Genomic DNA, 22,299 nt, shown 5'->3' with positions numbered 1-22,299 from the left:
ATAAGAAAAAGAAGACGAAAATCCAGTACAACATTCAATAATTAATTAAAATGAGGACTTTTTATGTACTGTTGTTCAATTGTCCAGTCCAAATCATAATCAAGCTCAATTAATGTAATTTATTAAAATGGGTCAAGGTAATAATTGTTAAATATGATTGCAAATTGACTGAACCATCCACCATCTATAGTATTCTCTTCTTTTAAATAATTCCATCCTTTCCCATATGATTGCATTAAAATTTTATTTCTATTTTTTTTGTATGTATTCAGTTAGACCAAACTACCATCTTTCCTTATTAAAAATTCAACCTTTCTGTAATTAAATATTTAAATTAAATCATTGAATATGGCAAAACCAAGAACTCCAACAAAGCTCACCTACCAAAAAGAAAAGTTGAGAATCTAAAGCATAGGTAAAATTAAAGTTCAAAAGAGTAAGTCATGAGATTACACATTAAGAAAAATAAAAATACATATTATTTTATTCATGTCTCTCAATGCAAAAATGCACCTAATTTCTAAGTGTATCCTTCTAAAAGACTAAGTACTTATAAGATCTCACTACCATGCTCTCAAGCATACACGGTCAGATCTTAAGTACTAAAGCCACTTTTTTCGTATATATTCAATAAGATGTACATATTATTCATCAGCTATATATGATCAAATAATATATCAAAAATCATCAATGTATAGCTATGTTGCAGTGGATGAGTGAGGGGCTAAAGCAAGCGAAAGTTTCGTGTTAATATCCGAGTGATCCGCGCCATCCTTGCTGTTGCTGGTTAAACTGAGGCTTAATCCTAGTTTCAAATCCTCATTCATCTGCAGATGAATTAATTTATTAATTATGAACATGTTTATGCTAAGTAATTACAAATTTTATGGAGGTGAAATGAAAATTGTTTACTAATTAATTACCTGAAGCCTCAAGGGATTTTCGAGAATGAATGGCTTGGGACCGTGAGGCGATTTCTGATGATTAATCCTGATGCTATCGATTGAATTACTGTTCCAACGAGATTGTGGTCTTGAATTGATCCAAATGTTGTTGGATTTGGAGATTTCTTTGTCTTTGGATTGGTTATGGATGTATTCTCTAGAAGGCCATCTTCTTCCTTGGAGGAATTGGCTCGGCTTGAGTGGTCCGTTGTTCGAGTAGGTCTCGTGCAACGCATGGATCCGGCCGGATTCAATCCTCACTTTCGGTTCATGGCGATATGAAGCCCATGGATGATACCTGCCTTACCAAAAAAATGTATGAACCCTAGCATATTAGGAGAGAGCGCTCGTTTGGTCTATAAACGTAACCTCACATTAGTCGTCTTACACAACTAATATGAGACATTAGAGTACGTAACAAATTTACACGAACCTAGAAGAAGATAGAGGCTTGATCTGATCATAACTGTGACGAGATTTCAAATTTTGTGAGAATGGAACGGAACAATCGAGCTGATTATTCGAATTCTTTGCAAAGACAATCCCACCATTCTCCATTCTCAACTCATGAAATGGGCTGCATTTTTCAGTGTAAGCTGATGATGGGGTAGAGAAGTAGCCTCTCCCTTGAATGTAAACTCTATTTGCTTGACCTATTACTGTTGCATCCAAATATTAATCACAAAAACTTTATAAAATTGAAATTAAATAGTAGTGTACATATATGTGAAAAATGTATATACCTCGTCCGGATTCATCCAGTTTCTTACTTCTATACATCTGAAATAGTATATTTATAATTTTTAGAAAAAACAATTTATAAAGAAGGCATTTTATATAGTACGTTACACTAGCCTTGTGCACCTGCAGGTGGCTCTTGACATGAGAGATGCTCAATCCTCTCACATTCATCAATTGAAGCACTGCTTTAGGAGTGGCTCCTGCAAAATTATTCTAATGATTAATTCCATATTTATAAAAAAAACATGTACAGTAATAAAAAAAAACTTACTTTCTTGGCCACCTAGTCTTTCAATGGCATGGACAAAGGAGAGATGAAGGTCAGGAGTCCATCTAAGCCTCGGCATTTTGGATCGAACATATTGGCGAACTGAATTCTTCTTATCCTTGCCATCTTCGGATTTAGAGGAGTCGTCTATGCCCGACATTTCAATAGTGGGATTGCCTACTATATTGCTTCCGGCCTCCTCGTTCAAGTCAATCGAGGAGAGGTTTTCCGAGGAATCTGAAGATGCCATGTTGTCTTGGAATGGACACTATCCTTGTAAGGTCATTACTACTAATACAAAACCTGCATGTGTATATGAATTGTATAAGAATTTAGAGAATAAGTAGGGAAGAATATTAGTTGGATTTCATTATTAAATTATTAATGGAGTACTCGAATTATTGAGCATTATTAATTCTTGGGACTCAACTGTTTTTAATAAGATCAAATTAGGTTAAATTACAGAAATATGTAGAAATTTGAGTTAACCAAGAAACATACAGATTCATTAACTAGGGCTCTTCGATAAGAGTAATATGTATATAGAAAAATATCATCAGAAAAAGGATAATCAGATCATGGTAAAGTATGGAATTTGTTGATTGTTCCATTCAGCTTCATTGATGGAAGTAGATTTGATTAAAAAAACTCCAAATGGGCAGGTAAGACAGTTGAATTTATATGAAGAAATTGAAAGAGTTTGATTATACAGATATACATAAATGATAAATCCACCCTCACCTTACCCAATTAAAACAAAAGAAGGATGAATAAGAAAATAGATTTAAGGGGGCAAAAATAAAGAATATTCTCATGTTTCGAAATGAAATTTTATATTTCCAGATAAGAATAACTTGAAAATCAAAGCAGTGGAACTCAGAAAGAGAGAGAGAGAGACCGAGAGAGGAAATTTATTCAATGTTCTATAAATTCTCAATATTTTTGCTATTTTTCTAAATATTGTAGTATAATCTTTACATCTTCATTATTTGCAAATAAATAGCTCAAGAAATGATGTAACAGAAAAACCCTAAAAATGGGATAGAAAGAAAGAGTGGCAGTATTACATGCAGTATCCAATAAATTAATTTTGTATATATAAAAGTAGTTAATTGTATACATGTCCTAGCTAGAAAGGATGTGTCTGCAGAGATCATCAAATTCTCAACTCTATGAATTGATTTTTTATAATCTGCTTAATTTGTAAAGTTCGAAAAGCCATAGAGAAGCATAAAACCAATAACCATTCAAGAAATAGTAAATTCATTAAAAACAAAACAAAAAGGTTCAAATCAGGGTTTTCTAATGAAGTAAATATTTAAATCAACACATATACAAACCCTTGAGATATATAATCAGAGGCTGATCAATTGTATTCGATCTTCTTTTAGCACCAACTGATGATCTTCATTCCTCGATCCCGTGGTTCTCGGTTGACCGACCCCAGCCGTCAATCGATGCTTTTCTGATGATCAAGATAATCAAGGATGAAATCAAACCAACAAAATGATCAAATTGGGGAAATCTTTGATCAAGAAGATGGAAGGATGGATAAAGAAATGGTGAGAGAGAGAGAGAGAGAAAGATAGAGGGTTGAGATTATGGAGTTTGTTTCAACAATGGAATTAAATTCCAAAGACGACTATTCGTAAGAATATGGAGATTTTTACCTAGACTTTTTCATGCAAACTTGTAAAAAATGAAAATTCAACGATGATCGGACACTCAACTTGTTGTGTAGTGTGTAATAATGAAATAATTCTTGAATTATGGATACAGATGAAGAATGGGGCCCCATTGGCTGTTGAGTAACATGTGACTTTCCCTAAAAATAAAATAAATGCCTTTTTTTTATGACAGTTGTCCTATTTATAATTTTTTTTCTCATCTAGTCATGTGATTATCTTAATTGCTTTAGTGATATTTACTTATTTTTCATCTCAGCTAGTGACTCTGCTGACTTTGATTTATCTATTGATCAATTAAAAATAAATGATCTTTCTGGGCATTATATGCTTTCCAAGAAATCACTTTGAAAATGGATTCCGTATCAACCTTATCTTACCTAAACAAAGACTTTGTTTGTCCACAATGTGAAATCACAATTTTCTGTCCCCATGTGCCTCATTGTTTATTCATCATTATTTAGGGTTTCCAAAAATAAATATCTATGAAATATTATATGTACACACTAATACATTATATATATCATATTGTGTCATTGACCTAGTGGTAGAGTGGTTAATGCTTTAAATCGAAGGTTTCGGTTTGAGTCTACCGTAATGCAACCTTTAAATTTCTATTCATTTATGAATATATAAAGAAAACATGAGACATTGCATCCATTACGCTAAATTTATCTTTAAGGCCCCAAAATCAAAGAAGCAATTTACTATACTGACTTTTAAAAGTGCAAAGGAAATGGTCCTAAATCGTGGACAAGATTGTTAATCACACCTTAATTTATGGTTTTTTTTCCTGGGACGCTTTCATTTGCGTCCTTTAATTTTATTTGAGATGTCCTTTAATTTTATTTGGGATACTAAGAATCTGGACGCTTTTTAAAGCGTAGATGTTGATGTACTTGGAAACATATATTAATGTTCTTAACTGAATATAAATTGTCCCTATAGATAGTCACAAAGTATTCCAACATATTTGTTGAAAGAAGGGAATATATGTGAGCAAACATTTTTAGACTGTGTCACAAATGATATAAACCTGAGACCTTAGCCCTTAGGCACTAACCACTCTACCAGTAGGTCAACAAATATAAACATACGTGCAAACATTTGATATGATCGTACAATGCAAAAATACCTTAGATTTTTATGCTACGTAAATTAAGTATAACAACAGTACTGGACTCACCTCAACTCGATTACACTTGATCAATGTATACATGTTATGTTACATAACTCATGTGACCGTCATTCACTAATACTACCAGTCTACCAAAACCAAAAGCACCTTAAATTTTTACAGCCACACATGATTATTGAATAATAACTGCTCCCATCATTTTCATAATTTAATGACCAAGAAAATGCAGTTAAATCAAATCGCCATTAACAAGAATTTTTTTCAGCCACGAAGAATTTCTCAATGCTTCCAATATTCGTATGTTAATTGCATCACAGCTGCATATGGCAGTAATTAAAGAATGAACACTTATGTGGAATTTGATGCATTCTTGTTGGAAATCTAACTGCAATATACTTAGTCAATTTTGATGGCAATTTCTCTATTTTTTTCAACTCGGCCCGGGCATCACCTCTATACTGTTTCTTATACATCTGTGTTTCATGTAAAACCAAACAATATAACTAAAATAATTAATTGACTATTAACCGATCGGTTGATTTAGTTTTAAATACTACTCCCTCCGTCCCGCACTACTTGCACTTATTTCCTTTCTGGGCGTCCCAAGTTATTTGCACTCTTTCCATTTTTAGTAACAATTTATACCTACAGCCGTAATTGTTGACTTTGTCTATCACTCATTCCTTAATCTCCGTGCCCAAAATGAAAGGTGCGAGTAGTGCGGAACGGAGGGAGTACTATGTTATTGTCACCTGCATTTACAGCGTTACGTCAGGCAATATTCGCGTTTCTTGCTAAACCAACAATTAGATTTGCGATGACAAAATTTTGATTACTTAATTAATTATAATTAAGTAGTATATATAATAATTAATTATTTAATGCATGGTAGATTAATCTAAATTAATAAGCATAGCTTGATTATCTTGAGCTAGATGAATCTTTTATTTCAATTTCAGTAATTTTCTTTTTAATTGTTAGGCTTCCGAACCTCATATAAAGACCGATAAGAACTGTTTTCTCACTTTGATTTTGATAATATTATTCCTTCCCGAGAAACTTTAAATTCGTTCAGTTTTATCATTCTTGAATCGCATTTGCATTAGTCTTGCTTTTTTTTTGTTATTTTTCTTATATTCTCAAAGAATTAGCAACACTGGAGAGAGAGGCTATATTATTTTAAATTGAGGATAATGGAATTTTAAAAAATTAAACATTCTTACAGTATAAAAGCTTGAAAACTGGAGTAGTATATTTTGAAACCCTACACATCTTAAAAAACATATGATTTCTTGTCTTCTATTTGGAGGTATAGTTGACATTCTTCTCGTTTTAGACTGGAATCATTCATTGAAATTATGTATAAATATTTCATGGATGTCGACATTCAACCAAGATGCCAAGTGCAAAATATTATTTAATTAATTATTTAAAATTCTAGAGCAGTATATTATTGTAATGATTGACGTGAGAATGCATGAAGCAACATTTCTTTTATCCACAGAGTGCATAGTTTACGGTCTTGTATCTATTAATTAATTGAATTAAAGCATGGTCTTAAGTAATTATACAGTTCTTCTTTTGACTTGTTATTAGTACTATTTTGCCTATGAATTAATGTGGCATGTTAGGAAGAGTTACTCCTGCTTGGTCAAGGTTAGTTTAAATAAGATTAATTAATGTAGATTTCTAAAACCGAGGCCATTCAATAGTATAATTGAATGTAGCACATTAGTTTTTATAGATTAACCAACTTTTTATTCATTTTTGGTCCCCTACCAAGGGTTTTATAGTCAATTACATGTAGCAAAAACTCAAGTTATAACCATCACCGGCCTACTATTTAAGTAAATAAGTATTTAAACAACTCAAAAAGGTTAATTGATCTCATAATTAATGGTTTTTTTGAAAAACAAACCCTACTAATATGTTAGGATCTTGTAAATGCTAATCTAAATAAGTTACTATTTGCATGGATTATGTATGTTTGTTGACTATGTAGTAGCATGGGTATATAACACGTCATGTACGTAGATCCATAAAAAACTTAGATTTATAAATATGTACACACTTATATATGTGAAATAATTTTCAAAGTATATATGATAGGGTGCCATTTTTGACTTGAGGTATAGTAAAAAAATAAAAATAATATCTAGTAAAGGTAGTATAGATCGTCATAAATGGATGGAGAATTTGCCTCCAGAATTACTGTACTCTTAATGAACAAATGTTTTGTTCCATCACCAATAAATGTTGAACGACTTTCAGAAAAAGAATCAATGAAAAATTATATTTCAGAAAATAAAATCAAATTAAAGTGCCATTATTGAAGAAATAAATATATAATTTATACCAAAAAGTAGTACATAGTACACACACATATTACAGGCCAGACGTTTCATTAATTACGCTAATTGTTTTTATAGTTACAAATTACAACTGTATGTATATAGTCATGACAAATAAATAAATCACTTCTTTAGAGTTGGAAAAGTATAATATTACATGACTAAAATATGTGATTTGTATTTGAGTTATATCTGCGTGTTCTACTTAAGTGCAACTAATAGTTTTGTTTAAGAACGAATTAATAGTTAATTTTGCCTTTGAAATCAGTCGACAAATACTAAAATTCACGAGATTTTCCTCGTATTTTAATTTATTTGTTTGCACCCGAAAAAAAAAATCAAAAATCTAACAATGCCATTGACTATATTCGATATTCAATGTTTTATTAGTTTTATTCATCAAAATAAATTATACTATCATCCATACTGATGATAGTTTCAAACGGAGTTAATTAAAGATATATATATAGATTCCATACCGATCAATTCAATTACTGCATTTTGAAGTTAATATCAGAACCCAATAACTCATAACAACAATAATAGTAATTTACCATTTCATAATGTGTATACAAAAACCCCTACAAAAAAAACCTACTATCTTTTAAGGACACAAAAATTGAGACGCAATTACTAGTGTTCGAATTTTTTTTAAAAATAATCATAATTTAGGATGCAAAAAAAAAAACATCTCTAAGTTGAGGGCAAATTACCTTAATCTTTTATTTTTAGGACACTTCTATTTGTGTCCCCTAATTTTAATTGAACACTAATAATAAGAACAGTTTATAAAACATTGGTGGTATAATAAAATGCATAAATTAGTGTCTTTAATAACATTAAAAAATGTTTTTAACTATTCTTTTGTCGTAGTGAACTGGACATGAAATTTTTTCTTTGGTTATAATGAAATTATGAAAGATCGGTCATAAATTGTAATTAAACAAACAATATGTTGTCAGTGATCAGTAACATATAATATTGAAAAATAGAAGGGCTGGATATTAAAATTTTAAAGGTTGGTCTGTGCTAGCTGTGTGGAAATTAAATAATTTTCTTTGACCCTTGTTCCATGCACATCTGCATGTAACACATTCAAATATTCCATCCATTATTCCATCAAATATTCACTGGATTACCTCTATGATTGTCGTAATATATATTAGTGGAAATCGAAGCAATTAAATATTCATACAAGTTTAGAATTACAATCTTTTGACTAATATATATGAGCGTTGAACTTATTTTGAATTTCTGACTACCAACAGTTCAAATTATTGTCATCCTTTTTGGACAAAGTTAAATACTACAAGTGTTTATTCAAATCAATATTATTCAAAGGTTGATAATATTAGCATGAAAAATTTATTTAGAAAACATTGAGCTCACTTTTTATTTCCTATAGAACACGATCCTAAACTTTGTAGATTCTAGATATGTAACGTATACGCTAAATATTAGACTATATTGTTAAATTTATCTCATGCTATGGGCTTTGACCAATTGGTATTCATACTATGAGAAACTATGAAAATCTTTATATTTGGGCTGATTTTTCATATACTACTTGAAAGCTGCGTATAATCGTCACCAACTTTTAATGTGAATTAGAAGAAGTATATAATTAATTATTTAGCTCCCATAAAAGGTTTGGCGCAATTCATTTGTTGGACACAGTATCACACTCTACTTTAATTTTAACCATAAATATATATTTTTTTTTATTTAAAAAAAAAACACATCCTTTTTTTACATGATGGGATTCTAGGCATCCTTATCCATTAAAAATCACATATATCAACTATTCTATTAAAATCGATGGACCAATGAGGCATATTTGTCATGGACTGAGAGTCTGAGAGAAAGCAACATTAACAAGAATTACTTTTAGTCTATATTAAGAATGAATTATAATGAAAGTTACACTCCATTTTTCTTCTAAAAAGACGCATCGATCGATGTCATCATTAATATCAGAAAAAAAGGATTGAAAATAATCTTTTATTATAAAAAGACCTTATAACGAGTCCGACAATACAATGCATTTGTCAGATTTATATATAATGAATGTTTTGGAAGAATATTATACTCCTTAATAAGGATAACATTATATATATAGATGGAAAAAATGTAATTGCAACATTTATATGCACTTATCGTTCAAACTGTAAATGTAATTGCAACATTTATTGAAAAAATGTAATTTAATAATAAAACGACGACATCATGCTGGAATATTTTTTCTATATTTTATTCTTTTAGTTGATTGAGAGTCGACACGACAGTGATGTAGTATTGATTTTCAACATCCCTTTGCAATTTTCTTGTTTTCTTTTAAAATACAATTCCAAACTAACACTATATGTATAGCTGATCATTTTTGAAATCTAAGGACGTACACATTTCTTGTTTGATGAGAAAATTGACCTTTGAAATTTTCAATTATTCTTGAGTTAGACCAATCCATTTCAATCAATATTAAACCGGTTTTAAAATGTTGAGTAAATACATACACAAGAGTAATGTTATAGCAGTTCCTAGCTTGTTTTTATCATTGTGGCAATTAAACCGGCCAGTTTAAATAACTAATAAAAGACATTATTAGATTTTATATATGTGTATTTTCTATGTATATATTCAAATAGTATAATTTTTTTGGGTAACAGATAATATACTAGCTATTTAACAAAGTCTAATATACTACTACTAAATATTCAAAAATAAGTAGGGAATAATATACTACTATTATAATAACGAAATTAAGATCATACTAATGTCGAGTAAAAATGTATGCTTATATTAGCACATAAATATAGAGGCCCAATTCAACTTGCATCTAATAATATCCAATCAATAGATGCTGAATCCCAAGTAGTCGACCCAAAAGCCCAAAGTTCATATTGGATTTAGATTTAGAATGAGATTTTTTTTGTACTGAGTGTGCACTAAAAAAGAAGGGTTGCACAGGTTCGATCTCTGCTTACGTGAATGGAGCAAATTATTTGGCCAATTGCCTACCATTTAGTGCACTGATCATTGGGACGATGGTTAGTCCTCTAACTGTCGGCAGAAAGGGTACTTTAGAAAGAAAAAAAGAAGGGTTGCGAGTTTCTATTAATACAAAAACAAACATCAGTTTGAAAATTTAAATCAACAAATCTCATGATATAATTTCTAAAAGTAATTCAATTATAAATACAGAGTTGTCTAATCGGGTCGGGCAACATTAATTGTAAGTATCCTCATATATGCATCGGGTATCTGATACTCCCTCCGTCCACGAAAAATAGACCACATTTGTCATTTTTGGTTGTCCACGAAAAATAGACCATGTTTAAAAAAGGAAAGTTTGCAACAACTCTTCTCCTACTTTTTTCTCTTCTCTCTAACAAATAATATGGATCTCATATTCCACTAACACTACTTCTCTCTTACTTTGCCAATTCCACATTAAAACTCATGTCATTCACAATGTGTCCTATTTTTCGTGGACGGAGGGAGTATATTAGGGCATTCGCAATACTCAATTTTCCTATAAAATTTTGATATGTTATCCCGATCTCTTCTTACACGGAGGAGCTAATCCTAGGTCTCGCTAGAAACTCATGAGGCTAAACACGATCGTTGGTCTCCATTACCTCTCATCATTTTCGAAGTTGAAGTCATATTTGTTGATGTTTTTTTTTTCTGATGATTCTCTTTGTACTCATCCTTTAAATCCTTCTACCACACAGGAATTTTAACCGCAAGCAAACCTAGTTGTTGATTCCCTCGCAGTTGTTGCCAACGGTTTCCTAGATACTCTCTCTATAGTCTATACCGAGTTATATTGGATGTGATTTTATTTTTGTGAACAAAAAGTAGGATTCTTTTATTTTTTTAAAATAAAACCTGTTGTCAAGTGGTATATTATTCATTCTTGTCTCTCCAATGTGGAGGAATTACACGCCTAAGTAGGCTAGGAAGATTGTACATATGGTAAGATTATACATGATTTACCCTAGCAGTAAATTAGGGAATAATTAATGTGATTGATCCTGTGATCTCCCCATATTTTCTGTGATATCTTCTAACACTCCCCCTCAAGTTAAGTAATGGGACTTCCCATTTTTAACTTGCACAATACTTCATCAAAACTTCTTGCATCCACGGCCTTTGTGAGGATATCCGCCAATTGGTCCTTGGAGCGAACAAAAGGAAGCTCTATCACCCTTGACTCTATGTTTTCCTTGATGAAGTGTCGATCTACCTCCACATGCTTTGTTCGATCATGTTGTACCGGATTTTCAGATATACTAATCGCAGCTTTATTGTCACAGAAGAGTTTGCACGGTTTCTTTGACATCAGGCCAAGTTCTGTCAACAACTTCTTTAGCCATAAGATCTCCGTTAGTCCACTCTTGATCCCACGAAATTCTGCTTCTGCGCTCGATAGAGCTACCACCTTTTGTTTCTTACTTCGCCAAGTCACCAGATTACCCCCAACGAAAGTAAAATATCCTGCCGTTGATTTTCGATCATTTGGATTCCCTGCCCAATCTGCATCTGTGAACCCATGCACTTCTAAATTCCCTTGGTTCTCGAATAAGATCCCGTGCCCTGGGGTTCCCTTCAAATAGCGCACAATCCTCAACGCTGCTTCCCAGTGATCAACTTGGGGCTTATGCATGAACTGACTTACCACTCCTACAGCATATGCAATATCGGGTCTAGTGTGAGAAAGATAGATAAGTTTACCCACTAGTCGTTGATATCTCGTCTGGTGAGTCAGCTCGGCACCTTCAGTCAGTCGGAGACCATGATTCTGCATCATTGGAGTTTCTGCAGGCTTGCAGTCCAGCATTCCTATTTCAGCCAGGAGATCCAGCACATACTTTCGTTGGCTTATGAATATTCCCTTCTTGGATCGCATCACCTCAATACCCAGAAAATACTTCAACAGGCCCAAATCCTTCATCTCGAATTAGGCAAACAGATTCTTCCTCAACTCCTTGATTTCTTCCTCATCATCCCCCGTGAGGATCATATCGTCCACATATATAATCAAACACGTGATCTTCCCTTCTTTCTTCTTGATGAACAGAGTGTGATCTGAATTACTCTGTTTGTATCCATATTTCTTCATCACTTCGGTAAACTTCCAAACCATGCCCTTGGTGATTGCTTCAAACCATACAGAGTCTTCTTGAGCTTACACACCTCTCCTGTCTTGAATTCCCCATCAAATCCTGGTGGGGCTTCCATATAGATGGGTCGAGTCAGCTCTCCATGCAAAAATGCATTAGTTACATCGAACTGGTGCAGTGGCCAGTCTTTTGTTGCGGCGATAGAGAACAGTACACGGATAGTGTTCATCTTAGCCACTGGTGAGAAAGTCTCTGCATAATCAACTCCATAAGTTTGGGTATAACCTTTTGCTACTAACCTTGCTTTATAGCGATCGATCGATCCATCTGGTTTCCTCTTGATTGTAAACACCCAACGGCATCCCACTGGCCTAGATCCTTCTGGTCTCATACACACTTCCCATGTCTTGCTCTTCATTAGCGCCCTCATCTCCACAAGCATCGTCTCTCTCCAATGTGGGATTTTCATTGCTTCTTCTGCCGTTCTAGGAAGCTCTTCCTCCTCATATAGGGCTGCCATGAAGGCCCTTGCCATTTCTGTCAGATTTGCTGTCGCCAAGTTCGAAACCGAATATCTGCTTTTCTTCGAGATTCGCTCTGGGCTATATCGTTTAGGTGGAACTCCCCGTGTGCTTCGATCTGGTAGTATATACTGTCCAGTGTCCCCATCAATTGTGGCACTCTCCATTGTGTCTGCGTCAGAGTTGTTAGGAAGGTTTGTACTATTGATCTCGGTTTCAGTAATTACCTCGGATATCACTGGAAGAGGATTGGCAGACGTAGGCGATTGAGGAGGCTCTACAATTGACGAGACAGGCTCGGCGGCAGTACTAACTGTCTCTGTTAGTTCCACAGCAGATTCACTTGGTGATGACACAAACCAACTTAGGGGTCCACTTGTCCTATTAATAGTACTACTCTCCCCCTGACCACGAAGATTGGTGTAGTAGTACTCACATTCCAAGAAGTTGCAATTCATGGTGGTTATTACCTTTCTAGATGATGGATCAAAACACCTATATCCCTTCTGATTTATCCCATACCCCAAAAAGACACATTTTATGGCACAGGCGGAAAATTTCGTTCTCTCGTGTTTGGGAACGTGAACATACACCGAACATCCAAATATTTTAAGGGGTAGGGTAAGGGGTGCAGGTACATCAGCTAGTGAGGATAAAACTTGCAACGGAGTTTTCATTTTTAAAATTTTAGTAGGGAGACGGTTCACCAAATAAACAGATGTAGCAACTGCCTCAGGCCATAAAAATTTTGGAACATTAGAATCAAAAAATAAAGCACGAGTGATTTCCATAATGATCCTATTTTTCCTTTCGGCTACTCCGTTTTGTTCAGGGGTATATGGGCATGAGGTTTGGTGAACTAACCCTTTATCCATGAAAAAATCTGACATCTCTCGATTGACAAACTCTCTCCCATTATCTGATCTAAGGATTTTAATAGTCATCTGAAATTGAGTCTGAATCAGTTTGTAAAACATGACAAATTTTTCATAAACTTCAGATTTGTGTTTTAAGAAATATACCCACGTCATTCTTGAACAATCATCCACAAATAATAAAAAATATCTAAAACCATGATCACCAATGACAGGCGCAGGGCCCCAAACATCCGCATGCACTAGTGAAAAAAGGTTCTTAACACGAGTTTCAGAAGACTTAAACGATTGTCTGTGGCTTTTCGCCAAAACACAAGACTCACAATCAAAATCTTTGATATGGGAAAACTTTGGAAAAAGCAGTTTAAAATAACCAAGAGATGGATGACCTAGACGTCTGTGCCACAACCAAGCGTCTCGAGTCGCGGATCCGTGAGCCAGCATTGCGGCACTGCCTTGGTGAGCCATCTCATCAACATAGTAGAGGCCTTGACGCTCAGTGCCACGCCCAATTATCCTCTTCGTCCTGATATCCTGTAATACACAGAAATTGGGATGCATCAGTAGTGTACAATTTAACTCCTTCGTCACGTGGCTAATAGACATCAATTTATGTGACAATTTGGGAACATAGAGACAGTTTGACAATTTAAGTGTTGGCGAGATCTCGATTGTCCCACTCCCCTCCACAGAAGTAAATTCCCCATCCGCAGTTTGTATCTGACTTTTCATATTACCACAAAAATTTACAAAATCCCCTCTATCATGTGTCATAGTATCGGTTGCCCCACAGTCAAAAATCCATTTATCCTTTTTCCTAGACTTACGTTGTACAGTGCATGCAATAGGCAATTCATGCAATATATCAAAACTATTGGAGCTAATAGGTAAGTCATCACATAGTATATGGTCCTGTTTCGAATTTTTAAAAGCTGGGGGAGCAGGTTGCAAAGTGTGGGGTAATTTCTGTAATTTCCGGAAAGAGTGGGGTATGCTCTGTAATTTTTGAAACTTAATGGGCTTAAAGCAATTAGTTGGGCAAGGGTTATGAAACCCTAGCCCATTACCTCCTTCGACCATACCGCCGCTCTCCGTTCCTCCTCCTCCGGTCCGGCCGGCGAACGCCGCCTGCCCTACTTCTTCTCCTCGCTTGCCGCCGCCGTCGCGTAGAGCTCCTCCCTCCGCGACTCGTCCACGGGCGACGGGTTCAGCCCCGCCAACTTCCTCCATTCCAATGGCTAATTTCGCCTTCCCCTTCTGGCTCTCATCCCACCATTCCGGAAAACCGATTAATTTGAAGCAGGTTTCCCGGGTATGTTTGTTCATCCCACAGTTTGAGCACCATAGTTTTGACTTGTCGGGTTTGGATGCTCCGCGGCGGTTGTTGGTGGCAGCAAGGTTCTGGCCGGGACGGGGAGGGTGTTGTTGAGGAGGAAATCGGGTGTTTCGGGCTCCAAATCCGAGTCCCACTCCCGTCGTGGCGCTGGCTGGGTCTGGGTCTGAGTTTGTCGCCGGCATGATTTTCAGCCGTGTGGCTTCCCTCTTTATCCATCCATACGCTACGTCTACCGGTGGCGCAGGACTCTCCTTGAGGATGTCCCTCCTTGTTCCTTCAAATTGCGGGTTCAGTCCCGCCAAGAATTTGTATAGCCTTCGGGTATTGATAATATTCCGGTACTCACCGATTCCTTTGTCGCAGCAGGTGATGGTTTTGGTTTGGCATCGATCAATTTCGATCCAAACCCCGTGCAGGGTCCTCCAATACGTTTCCAGATCCATGTCCCCCTGGACGATCCGGCTTGCCTTGTCCTCCAGATCGTATAGCATATACGAATCTGATGTGCTTTGGTATGTCACAGCCAAACTTTCCCAAATCGCCTTCGCACTTTGATGATGTGCGAAATCGGCGACGATCTCGATCTCCATGTTGTCCACGATCCAGGAGAAGACCACTAAATCGGTCTCCTCCCATTCCAGATACTCCTTATCGGTTGGTTTTGGGGGTTCCGGCACTCCGGTGATGTGCCTTAACGCCCTTCTGCTTCCAATGGCGACTCGCATCAGCCGAGCCCATAGTGGATAATTCCGTCCATTTAGCTTAAACGCTACTGTAACGTTTTTGCTTGCTTTGAGTTTGAGTTCGCCAGGTTTAACATCGTCTCCTTCTGCCATTTCAGGTTCTTGGTGGTGTCCTCTGCCTTCTGGCCGAGAAACGGTATATTGGCTGTGATGAATCTATATTCTGAGCCTCTTCTGCTCTGATACCATGTTGTCAAGTGGTATATTATTCATTCTTGTCTCTCCAATGTGGAGGAATTACACGCCCAAGTAGGCTAGGAAGATTGTACATATGGTAAGATTATACATGATTTACCCTAGCAGTAAATTAGGGAATAATTAATGTGATTGATCCTGTGATCTCCCCATATTTTCTGTGATATCTTCTAACAAAACCAACTAATAATATAAATGTGATTTTTAAATTAAGTGTCACATCATTAATTATGCTATACATATGACATCATCGATATTTATTATTCTTAATTATGTTGAATTTGCATTTTTACAGTAAAAATCATAAACAACAATATCAATAATAGTAGTATTTATTTTATGCAACAATTTATGTAGAAATATAAATTGCCGGCACGCATAAAAATGTTGCGGGAGAGAGAGACTTACTGATTCATGGATTGCAAAAGCGCGTGCTTTTATTTCGGATGGTGGGGCCCGCACAACCACCCGTTCAAAAACACCCGCGAAATCGTTTGCCGGCGTTAACCGTTTCATTTCATCAGACTTCTCCTCTACTTCTTCTACCCTTCCATGTCTAAGAATAATTGCAAATTTAATCAACGTAATTAATTTTAATCTTAAGAGATGTAGCAATACATTCAACAAAAATTCGACCGGTGGTGATGGGACTAACTTCTTTTTTTAGAGTGAGAAAACAAGAGAGAGAATCTCTTCTTCATTTCCCCCTCTTTCTGAAAGATGGTCGAGGAGCGTTTTCACCTCTAAGATCATCCAGGAAAGGGCATTCTTCTGTGTGTTGTATCCAAATTTCCCCAATTTTCAATCCATATCGATATTTTCCCAACACCTCACAATTTCATAATTTTTGAAATCGTCAATTGCCACAGAATCTCGAAAAGAGGGTGGATTTCATTCTTCTCTCTCATTGTCTGGTCAGTTTGATTCTGTTATCACATTACGTTTCCTGACCATTTTGCTTTTCCTATGGTTGCTTGATTTTAGGGTATTGGATAAGTATGTTTCCTGAGATTCGTTGCGTGTTTGGATGGCAATGTTATTGATTGGGGGAATTTCTTCTTGTTGAAGGTCGAATCTAAAAATAGTTCATTGAGCCTGATGATGCAGTTATAGCAAGAGTAGGAGCTGATGCAGGATGACAGACCCGAATTTTGTTAAATAGAGTGAATAATGCTGATATAGATTGGTGTACTTGGCATGTAGTTTTGGCCTTAGTAGTGAGATTGTGAACCTAGTTTTCTCGGTTTAGTGTTTTTTTTTCCGAGTAATACGACATTGCTCGGAGGATTATCCGCACTATAAAGCTGGAGAGTATATTTATCAACTTGTGTAGAGCCCTGGCTGTTGGTTCTGCAAGCAATGGCTGGTAGATGGACTACTTGTGGGATGCAGTTCTTTTGTTCCGCGCTTTTGGTTATTGCGTTGGAAATTCATGGTTGTTTATCTCTCAATTCTGAAGGTGATTGGATGTATAACTATCAAGTGAAGTATTGTCTAGTGCATACTGCAATGTTAGTTTTCACAAAAAATGGGAATATGCAGGGTTGGCATTGTTTCATTTCAGAGCGAAGTTGGACTTCGACCCTTTTGGTGCTTTAGCAAATTGGAATCCTGATGACTGTGATCCGTGCATGTGGTCAGGGATTGAGTGTGTGGATGGTAATGTGGTCTTGCTGTAAGTCCTGTTATACGATCTCCATCTTCATTTACAAGTGCAGCAATTCTTCTATTGTTTTGAAATCTCAAGCAACTTTCTACTTATCTATTGCTGTATAATGAACTTGTGTGTTTCCTAATTCATGAACATATGCTTTGTGCAGAGATCTCAATGGACATGATTTGGAGGGAGTGTTGGCGCCAGAGCTTGGAAATTTAAATCATTTAAGATTTCTGTGAGTATCAACTCCTCCTTCCTTACTGAAATCACTTTCCTTCTTTAGTGATAATACTTTTCGCACCTTTGAAATGTTGTTGTTTGCCCCTACTATCATATTGGCTGTTTGCTGAAAATGAGAGTCTCATTTACAACAGCTTTTCGCCAAGCAGATCTTGCATTAGAACACCATAGATCCCTAGATTATGATCTTCTGGTAAGACTACAGATAGTCTGGTGGATATTCTTAGAAATAGGTGTATTCTCTTCATACCTGCTCCTTGTTAGCAGTGAGCACAGAGATATATGTTTGCAATTGTAGATTTGAACATCAAATGAACGGACCTTATTTCTACGCCAAACACAAAAACATCTTACTGGGAAAAGAATCGACCAGACTAATCTAATTTTGTCTTCTCTCACCCCTTATCTTGAATATGCATATAACATGGAATTTCATTTGGTTTTCATGATGCCTTTTGAATAGTATTGATATTCTCGGTTAATATATTTTGGTTGTACCACAAGTGACCTGTCCAAGAACCACCTGTCTGCCAACATTCCTCGAGGGTTTGGACAGCTTACATCGCTGGAAGTATTGGACCTGAGAGATAATAACTTGAGCGGACCACTTCCTGCAGAACTAGGCAAGCTGCGTTCCCTAAAACGCTTGTAAGTAAACACTTCTGATGTAATAATATCTTTCGGGATGCTGAATGCATTATTCTTTTTGCTCAGCTGATATTTGAGTGTCGTCCTAGGTTGCTCTGCAATAATAGATTCGAAGGAAGTATGCCTGTGGAGATTGAGAAGCTTAGTTTGCTAACTGATTTGCAGTTGGATTGCATCTTTACAACTTCTGATGCTTCTGGAATTGGCTGCACAAATAGAAAATTTGGGCACTGGTAAAGTATTTCTATCTGCTCTCCAACATATGCCATTGCTAGATTCAGTTCGGATCTCGTCACCTAATATTACATGTTTTAAACATGGCTATACAACATCTGCTTCACACTTTCAGCATTTAACCTCGTTTAATAGAAAAATACCTGAATTTAATACACTCACATGTACATTTTCTTTCTAAATTAGTAACTTCGAACACCTAGTCCTTCGATACAATGACTTTCTTGAGCAATGCTTTTGGTTGCTGCAGAATTTCTTTAGCTCATGGCTAGTTATGCTTCTCCCACTTATTATAGGCTATATTTGTCATAGTTATCTACTCGCTTCCTACCGTTCCACACATTTATGGTGTTCTTATGGTTGTATGATGCATGTATTGTGCAGCATATTGCAGAATTCTAAGCAACCCAAGAAATCAGATTCTGCCCGTACGCCTATGAAAAGGAGCGTACCTCATTACCTGAATCTGCTCCCGCAGTAAGCAGCCACAGTCATATCCATTGGTCCTATATGTCATCTTTTCTTAATTGCATCTTATCTGTGGAAACTTGTTGTCATGTTTGTGAAGGTTCAGCTTTGGCAGTGAATTACCCGAGACTCATGCTGATGATATCTACAACAATTTAACAGGTAACAATATCTTTATCTAGTAATATCTCGATCTGCTGGTGCATTTCTGATATGACTTTGAACATCCTCCTGCAATATCTAGATCCGCCAGAGCAACGCTTCATCCAGAACACATACGAGGAAGGGAATACGGTGCGCCGCATACTATTTGAACAGTCCACTAACCTTGTTGCCCTTCCTCCTGATATTACATCCCTAACCCCATTGGTGCCTGCGGCAACTCTTCCAAGCAGAAGTAGTGGGTCATTCCCTGCTGTTCCAAAAGTATCTCCTCCCATACCCTCACCTCCTCTAGGTCAAGAGGATAAGCCTCCTGACACAACTTCTGGACATTCGGGAAGATCACTCATATTTATAATTGGGATTTCAGCTGCAATCTTCTTTCTCATTCTTTTGGCAATTATGTTTATCGTCTCCAGAAGCAAGGCAGCTAAAACAATTGTTCCTTGGAAGACTGGACTGAGTGGGCAGTTGCAGAAAGCTTTTGTTACAGGTGAGCTCTAAAGCGATCTATCAACTTTCACCATTATGGTTTTATGATAGCGTGTGTAATGTTCTATTTTCCCACGTTGTAATGGACGTTCTTCGTCTTCAGGGGTCCCTAAATTGAACAGACCTGAGCTAGAAACTGCTTGTGAGGATTTCAGCAACATTATCACCACAATCGATGGTGTGTCCACTTTGTACAAGGGAACTTTATCCAGTGGAGTAGAGATATGTGTTGCTTCGACTGCTATTGCTTCCACGAGTGCATGGTCAAAACACGCAGAATTTGCTTTTAGGAAGAAGGTTAGATAGATGATATAGTCTTTGATGTTGGAAGGTTTCAAAATCTAAACATTTCAAATGCCACACTCTGCTTTCCCTTTCTCACAGATAGATAGTTTGTCGCGAGTGAATCACAAGAATTTCGTGAATCTTCTCGGCTACTGTGAAGAAAATAAACCTTTCACAAGGATGATGGTGTTTGAGTATGCTCCAAATGGCACTCTCTTTGAACATCTGCATGGTAAATGTTGCTATCAATAAAAGTTGGTGAAAAAAAAAACTTTGCTAATTTGAGCATTTTCTGTGTCTTCAGTTGAAGAATACGAGCACCTTGACTGGGAAGCACGGATGCGGATAATAATGGGAACTGCATATTGCCTTCTATACATGCACGAACTCAATCCGCCACTAGCAGTCAGCAACTTGAATTCCAACGAGATTCTTCTCACCGATGATTATGCTGCCAAAGTAAAGTTCTTCTTTGTCTTCTTCTTCTTCTCAATAATTGCTCATTAGCTACGAATCTACGATAATCTTTACACTAATCGAGTCTTGCTTGTGCAGATCTCTGATGTAGCTTTCTGGGAAGAACTCATAACCAAGTCCAAAAAAGCTCCTGCTGCAGAAAATGAGTCGGAGCATTCCTTACTGCCTCCACTTGCTGATGTCGATACAAACGTTTATTCTTTTGGAATACTTCTGCTAGAGATCATCTCTGGAAGGCTTCCTTACTCGAAGGAGAATGGAGATCTTCTAAACTGGGTATACATTTAGGCACCACTCCATCAATGCATGTTTGAAACAGGAGTATAATGTATTATGATGATGCTATTTTCATCAACTGTGATTATCAGGCTTCTCAGCACTTGAATGAACAGAGCATCAAGAACTTGGTTGATCCAGCTTTGGAGTCTGTAAAAGACAAGGAGCTTGAAGTTCTGTGTGAGGTGATACAGATGTGCACTCAACAAGAAGCGAGGACAAGACCTACGATGAAGGAAGCCATTCAAATATTAAGACAGGTGCTTGAAATCTCGCCCGAAGCAGCATATCCGAGACTCTCTCCCCTTTGGTGGGCTGAACTTGAGATCTTATCACAAGAGGCAGCTTGAATTTTCATGCAATATCAGCGAAAAAAAAGGCGCTTTGTAAGTACTTTCTCATACTATTATTTTATGTGTACAATGCCATTCCTATAAAGTTGTTTGCTTCATTTCTCAAATATTGGTGTATAGTAGTTGAGTGGATTGTGTTGTGAGTTGTGACAGATGTTTTTGTTGAAATCAAATGTTGAAGAGTGAGGCACATGAATGTATACATAGATTAATTCACGTTGTTTGGCATTGGTTTTTTGAAGCTTTTGCACACACTATTTAACATACTTATTTCAAGGTAATTAGTAAACTCCTTTAACCCTTAGATCTATGATTATTTTCACTAGTGATTCTGTTTAGAATCTAGATCTTATTTTAGCATATCAATTTCTTTTCTTTTTTTGGTTTGGAGTTTGTGCTTCACATATATTTCCGTTTTGGATTTCTGCTACCTGCGAGGCTAGTGAGGGGAGTTTTGCTCTTCGCCGGCCGCATAATAGTTTTTCATTTATGTGTGGTCGTAGACTGAGACTCACAACCTATTAGTTAGAGAAGAAATGTCTCCCGATATACATATATATTTTGTTATATTTTTACTAGCATTCATATCATATTTGTGAGGAGGGAATATAAGATTTGTATTTGTCCGCTTAAGAAATGATTAATTTCATAACTTTTATAAATCTTAATATTCCTACAATATATAGACTAAAGCACATTTAGAAGACACACTAGGATAACACTCATTTTATTCAACAAGATAGTAGTGATATAAAATACTATAATGTAATATTGAAAACGAAGTTTATACAATGTAATCATACATTGTCATATTACTAAATTTTGGAAAAAAGAACTGAATACGAGAGATAAGATTAGACATAAACTTTAATCACAAATAAGTGTAGCAACTGAACTATACATAATGAGATTGTTTGGTTAGATAAATTTTTACTTATCCCAAATCATGCTCTAATATTATCTTGTCTAATGATTCGAACACGATCGAACAAATTAATTAAGGAGGGGCGATAAAAAAAAAAAAAGAAATGTCAAAACAAAGCTTCGTTCAATAAAATGAGGTATAATCGCGCTGGCATTGGAG

At 36.0% G+C, this 22,299-nt stretch overlaps 2 protein-coding genes across 4 annotated transcripts; one reads left to right on the top strand and one right to left on the bottom strand.

Annotated features, from left to right (window-relative positions):
- Positions 1-396: 396 nt before the first annotated feature.
- LOC121757234 (putative Myb family transcription factor At1g14600) lies at positions 397-3,663 on the bottom strand. Of its 3 annotated transcripts, XM_042152750.1 has the most exons (8): positions 3,624-3,663; positions 3,294-3,418; positions 1,957-2,256; positions 1,800-1,885; positions 1,688-1,724; positions 1,378-1,603; positions 924-1,242; positions 397-827 (listed from the first exon to the last, which is right to left on the bottom strand). In XM_042152750.1, the coding sequence occupies exons 3-8, from the start codon at positions 2,201-2,203 to the stop codon at positions 699-701; spliced, it is 1,044 nt and encodes a 347-aa protein (XP_042008684.1). In that variant the 5' UTR covers positions 2,204-2,256; positions 3,294-3,418; positions 3,624-3,663; the 3' UTR covers positions 397-698. The 3 variants fall into 3 exon arrangements, with proteins under 3 accessions (XP_042008684.1, XP_042008683.1, XP_042008685.1); XM_042152749.1 differs by lacking the exon at positions 3,624-3,663 and having other exon boundaries at positions 3,294-3,592; XM_042152751.1 differs by lacking the exon at positions 3,624-3,663 and having other exon boundaries at positions 1,809-1,885; positions 3,294-3,591.
- Positions 3,664-16,628: 12,965 nt separating this feature from the next.
- Positions 16,629-21,443, top strand: LOC121756955 (protein MALE DISCOVERER 2-like). The gene is made up of 14 exons (XM_042152393.1): positions 16,629-16,837; positions 16,992-17,382; positions 17,466-17,598; positions 17,744-17,815; positions 18,325-18,468; positions 18,558-18,701; positions 19,087-19,179; positions 19,271-19,332; positions 19,415-19,825; positions 19,928-20,121; positions 20,209-20,341; positions 20,414-20,568; positions 20,665-20,862; positions 20,955-21,443. Exons 2-14 carry the CDS (start codon positions 17,283-17,285, stop codon positions 21,210-21,212), a joined length of 2,097 nt encoding a protein of 698 aa, XP_042008327.1. The 5' UTR covers positions 16,629-16,837; positions 16,992-17,282; the 3' UTR covers positions 21,213-21,443.
- Positions 21,444-22,299: the final 856 nt, after the last annotated feature.

The sequence above is a fragment of the Salvia splendens genome, chromosome 12, assembly GCF_004379255.2.
Source record: "Salvia splendens isolate huo1 chromosome 12, SspV2, whole genome shotgun sequence".
Classification (NCBI taxonomy): Eukaryota; Viridiplantae; Streptophyta; class Magnoliopsida; order Lamiales; family Lamiaceae; genus Salvia; species Salvia splendens.
The sequence above is the reverse complement of the archived record's forward strand: the minus strand, read 5'-3'. Positions and strand labels throughout refer to the sequence as shown.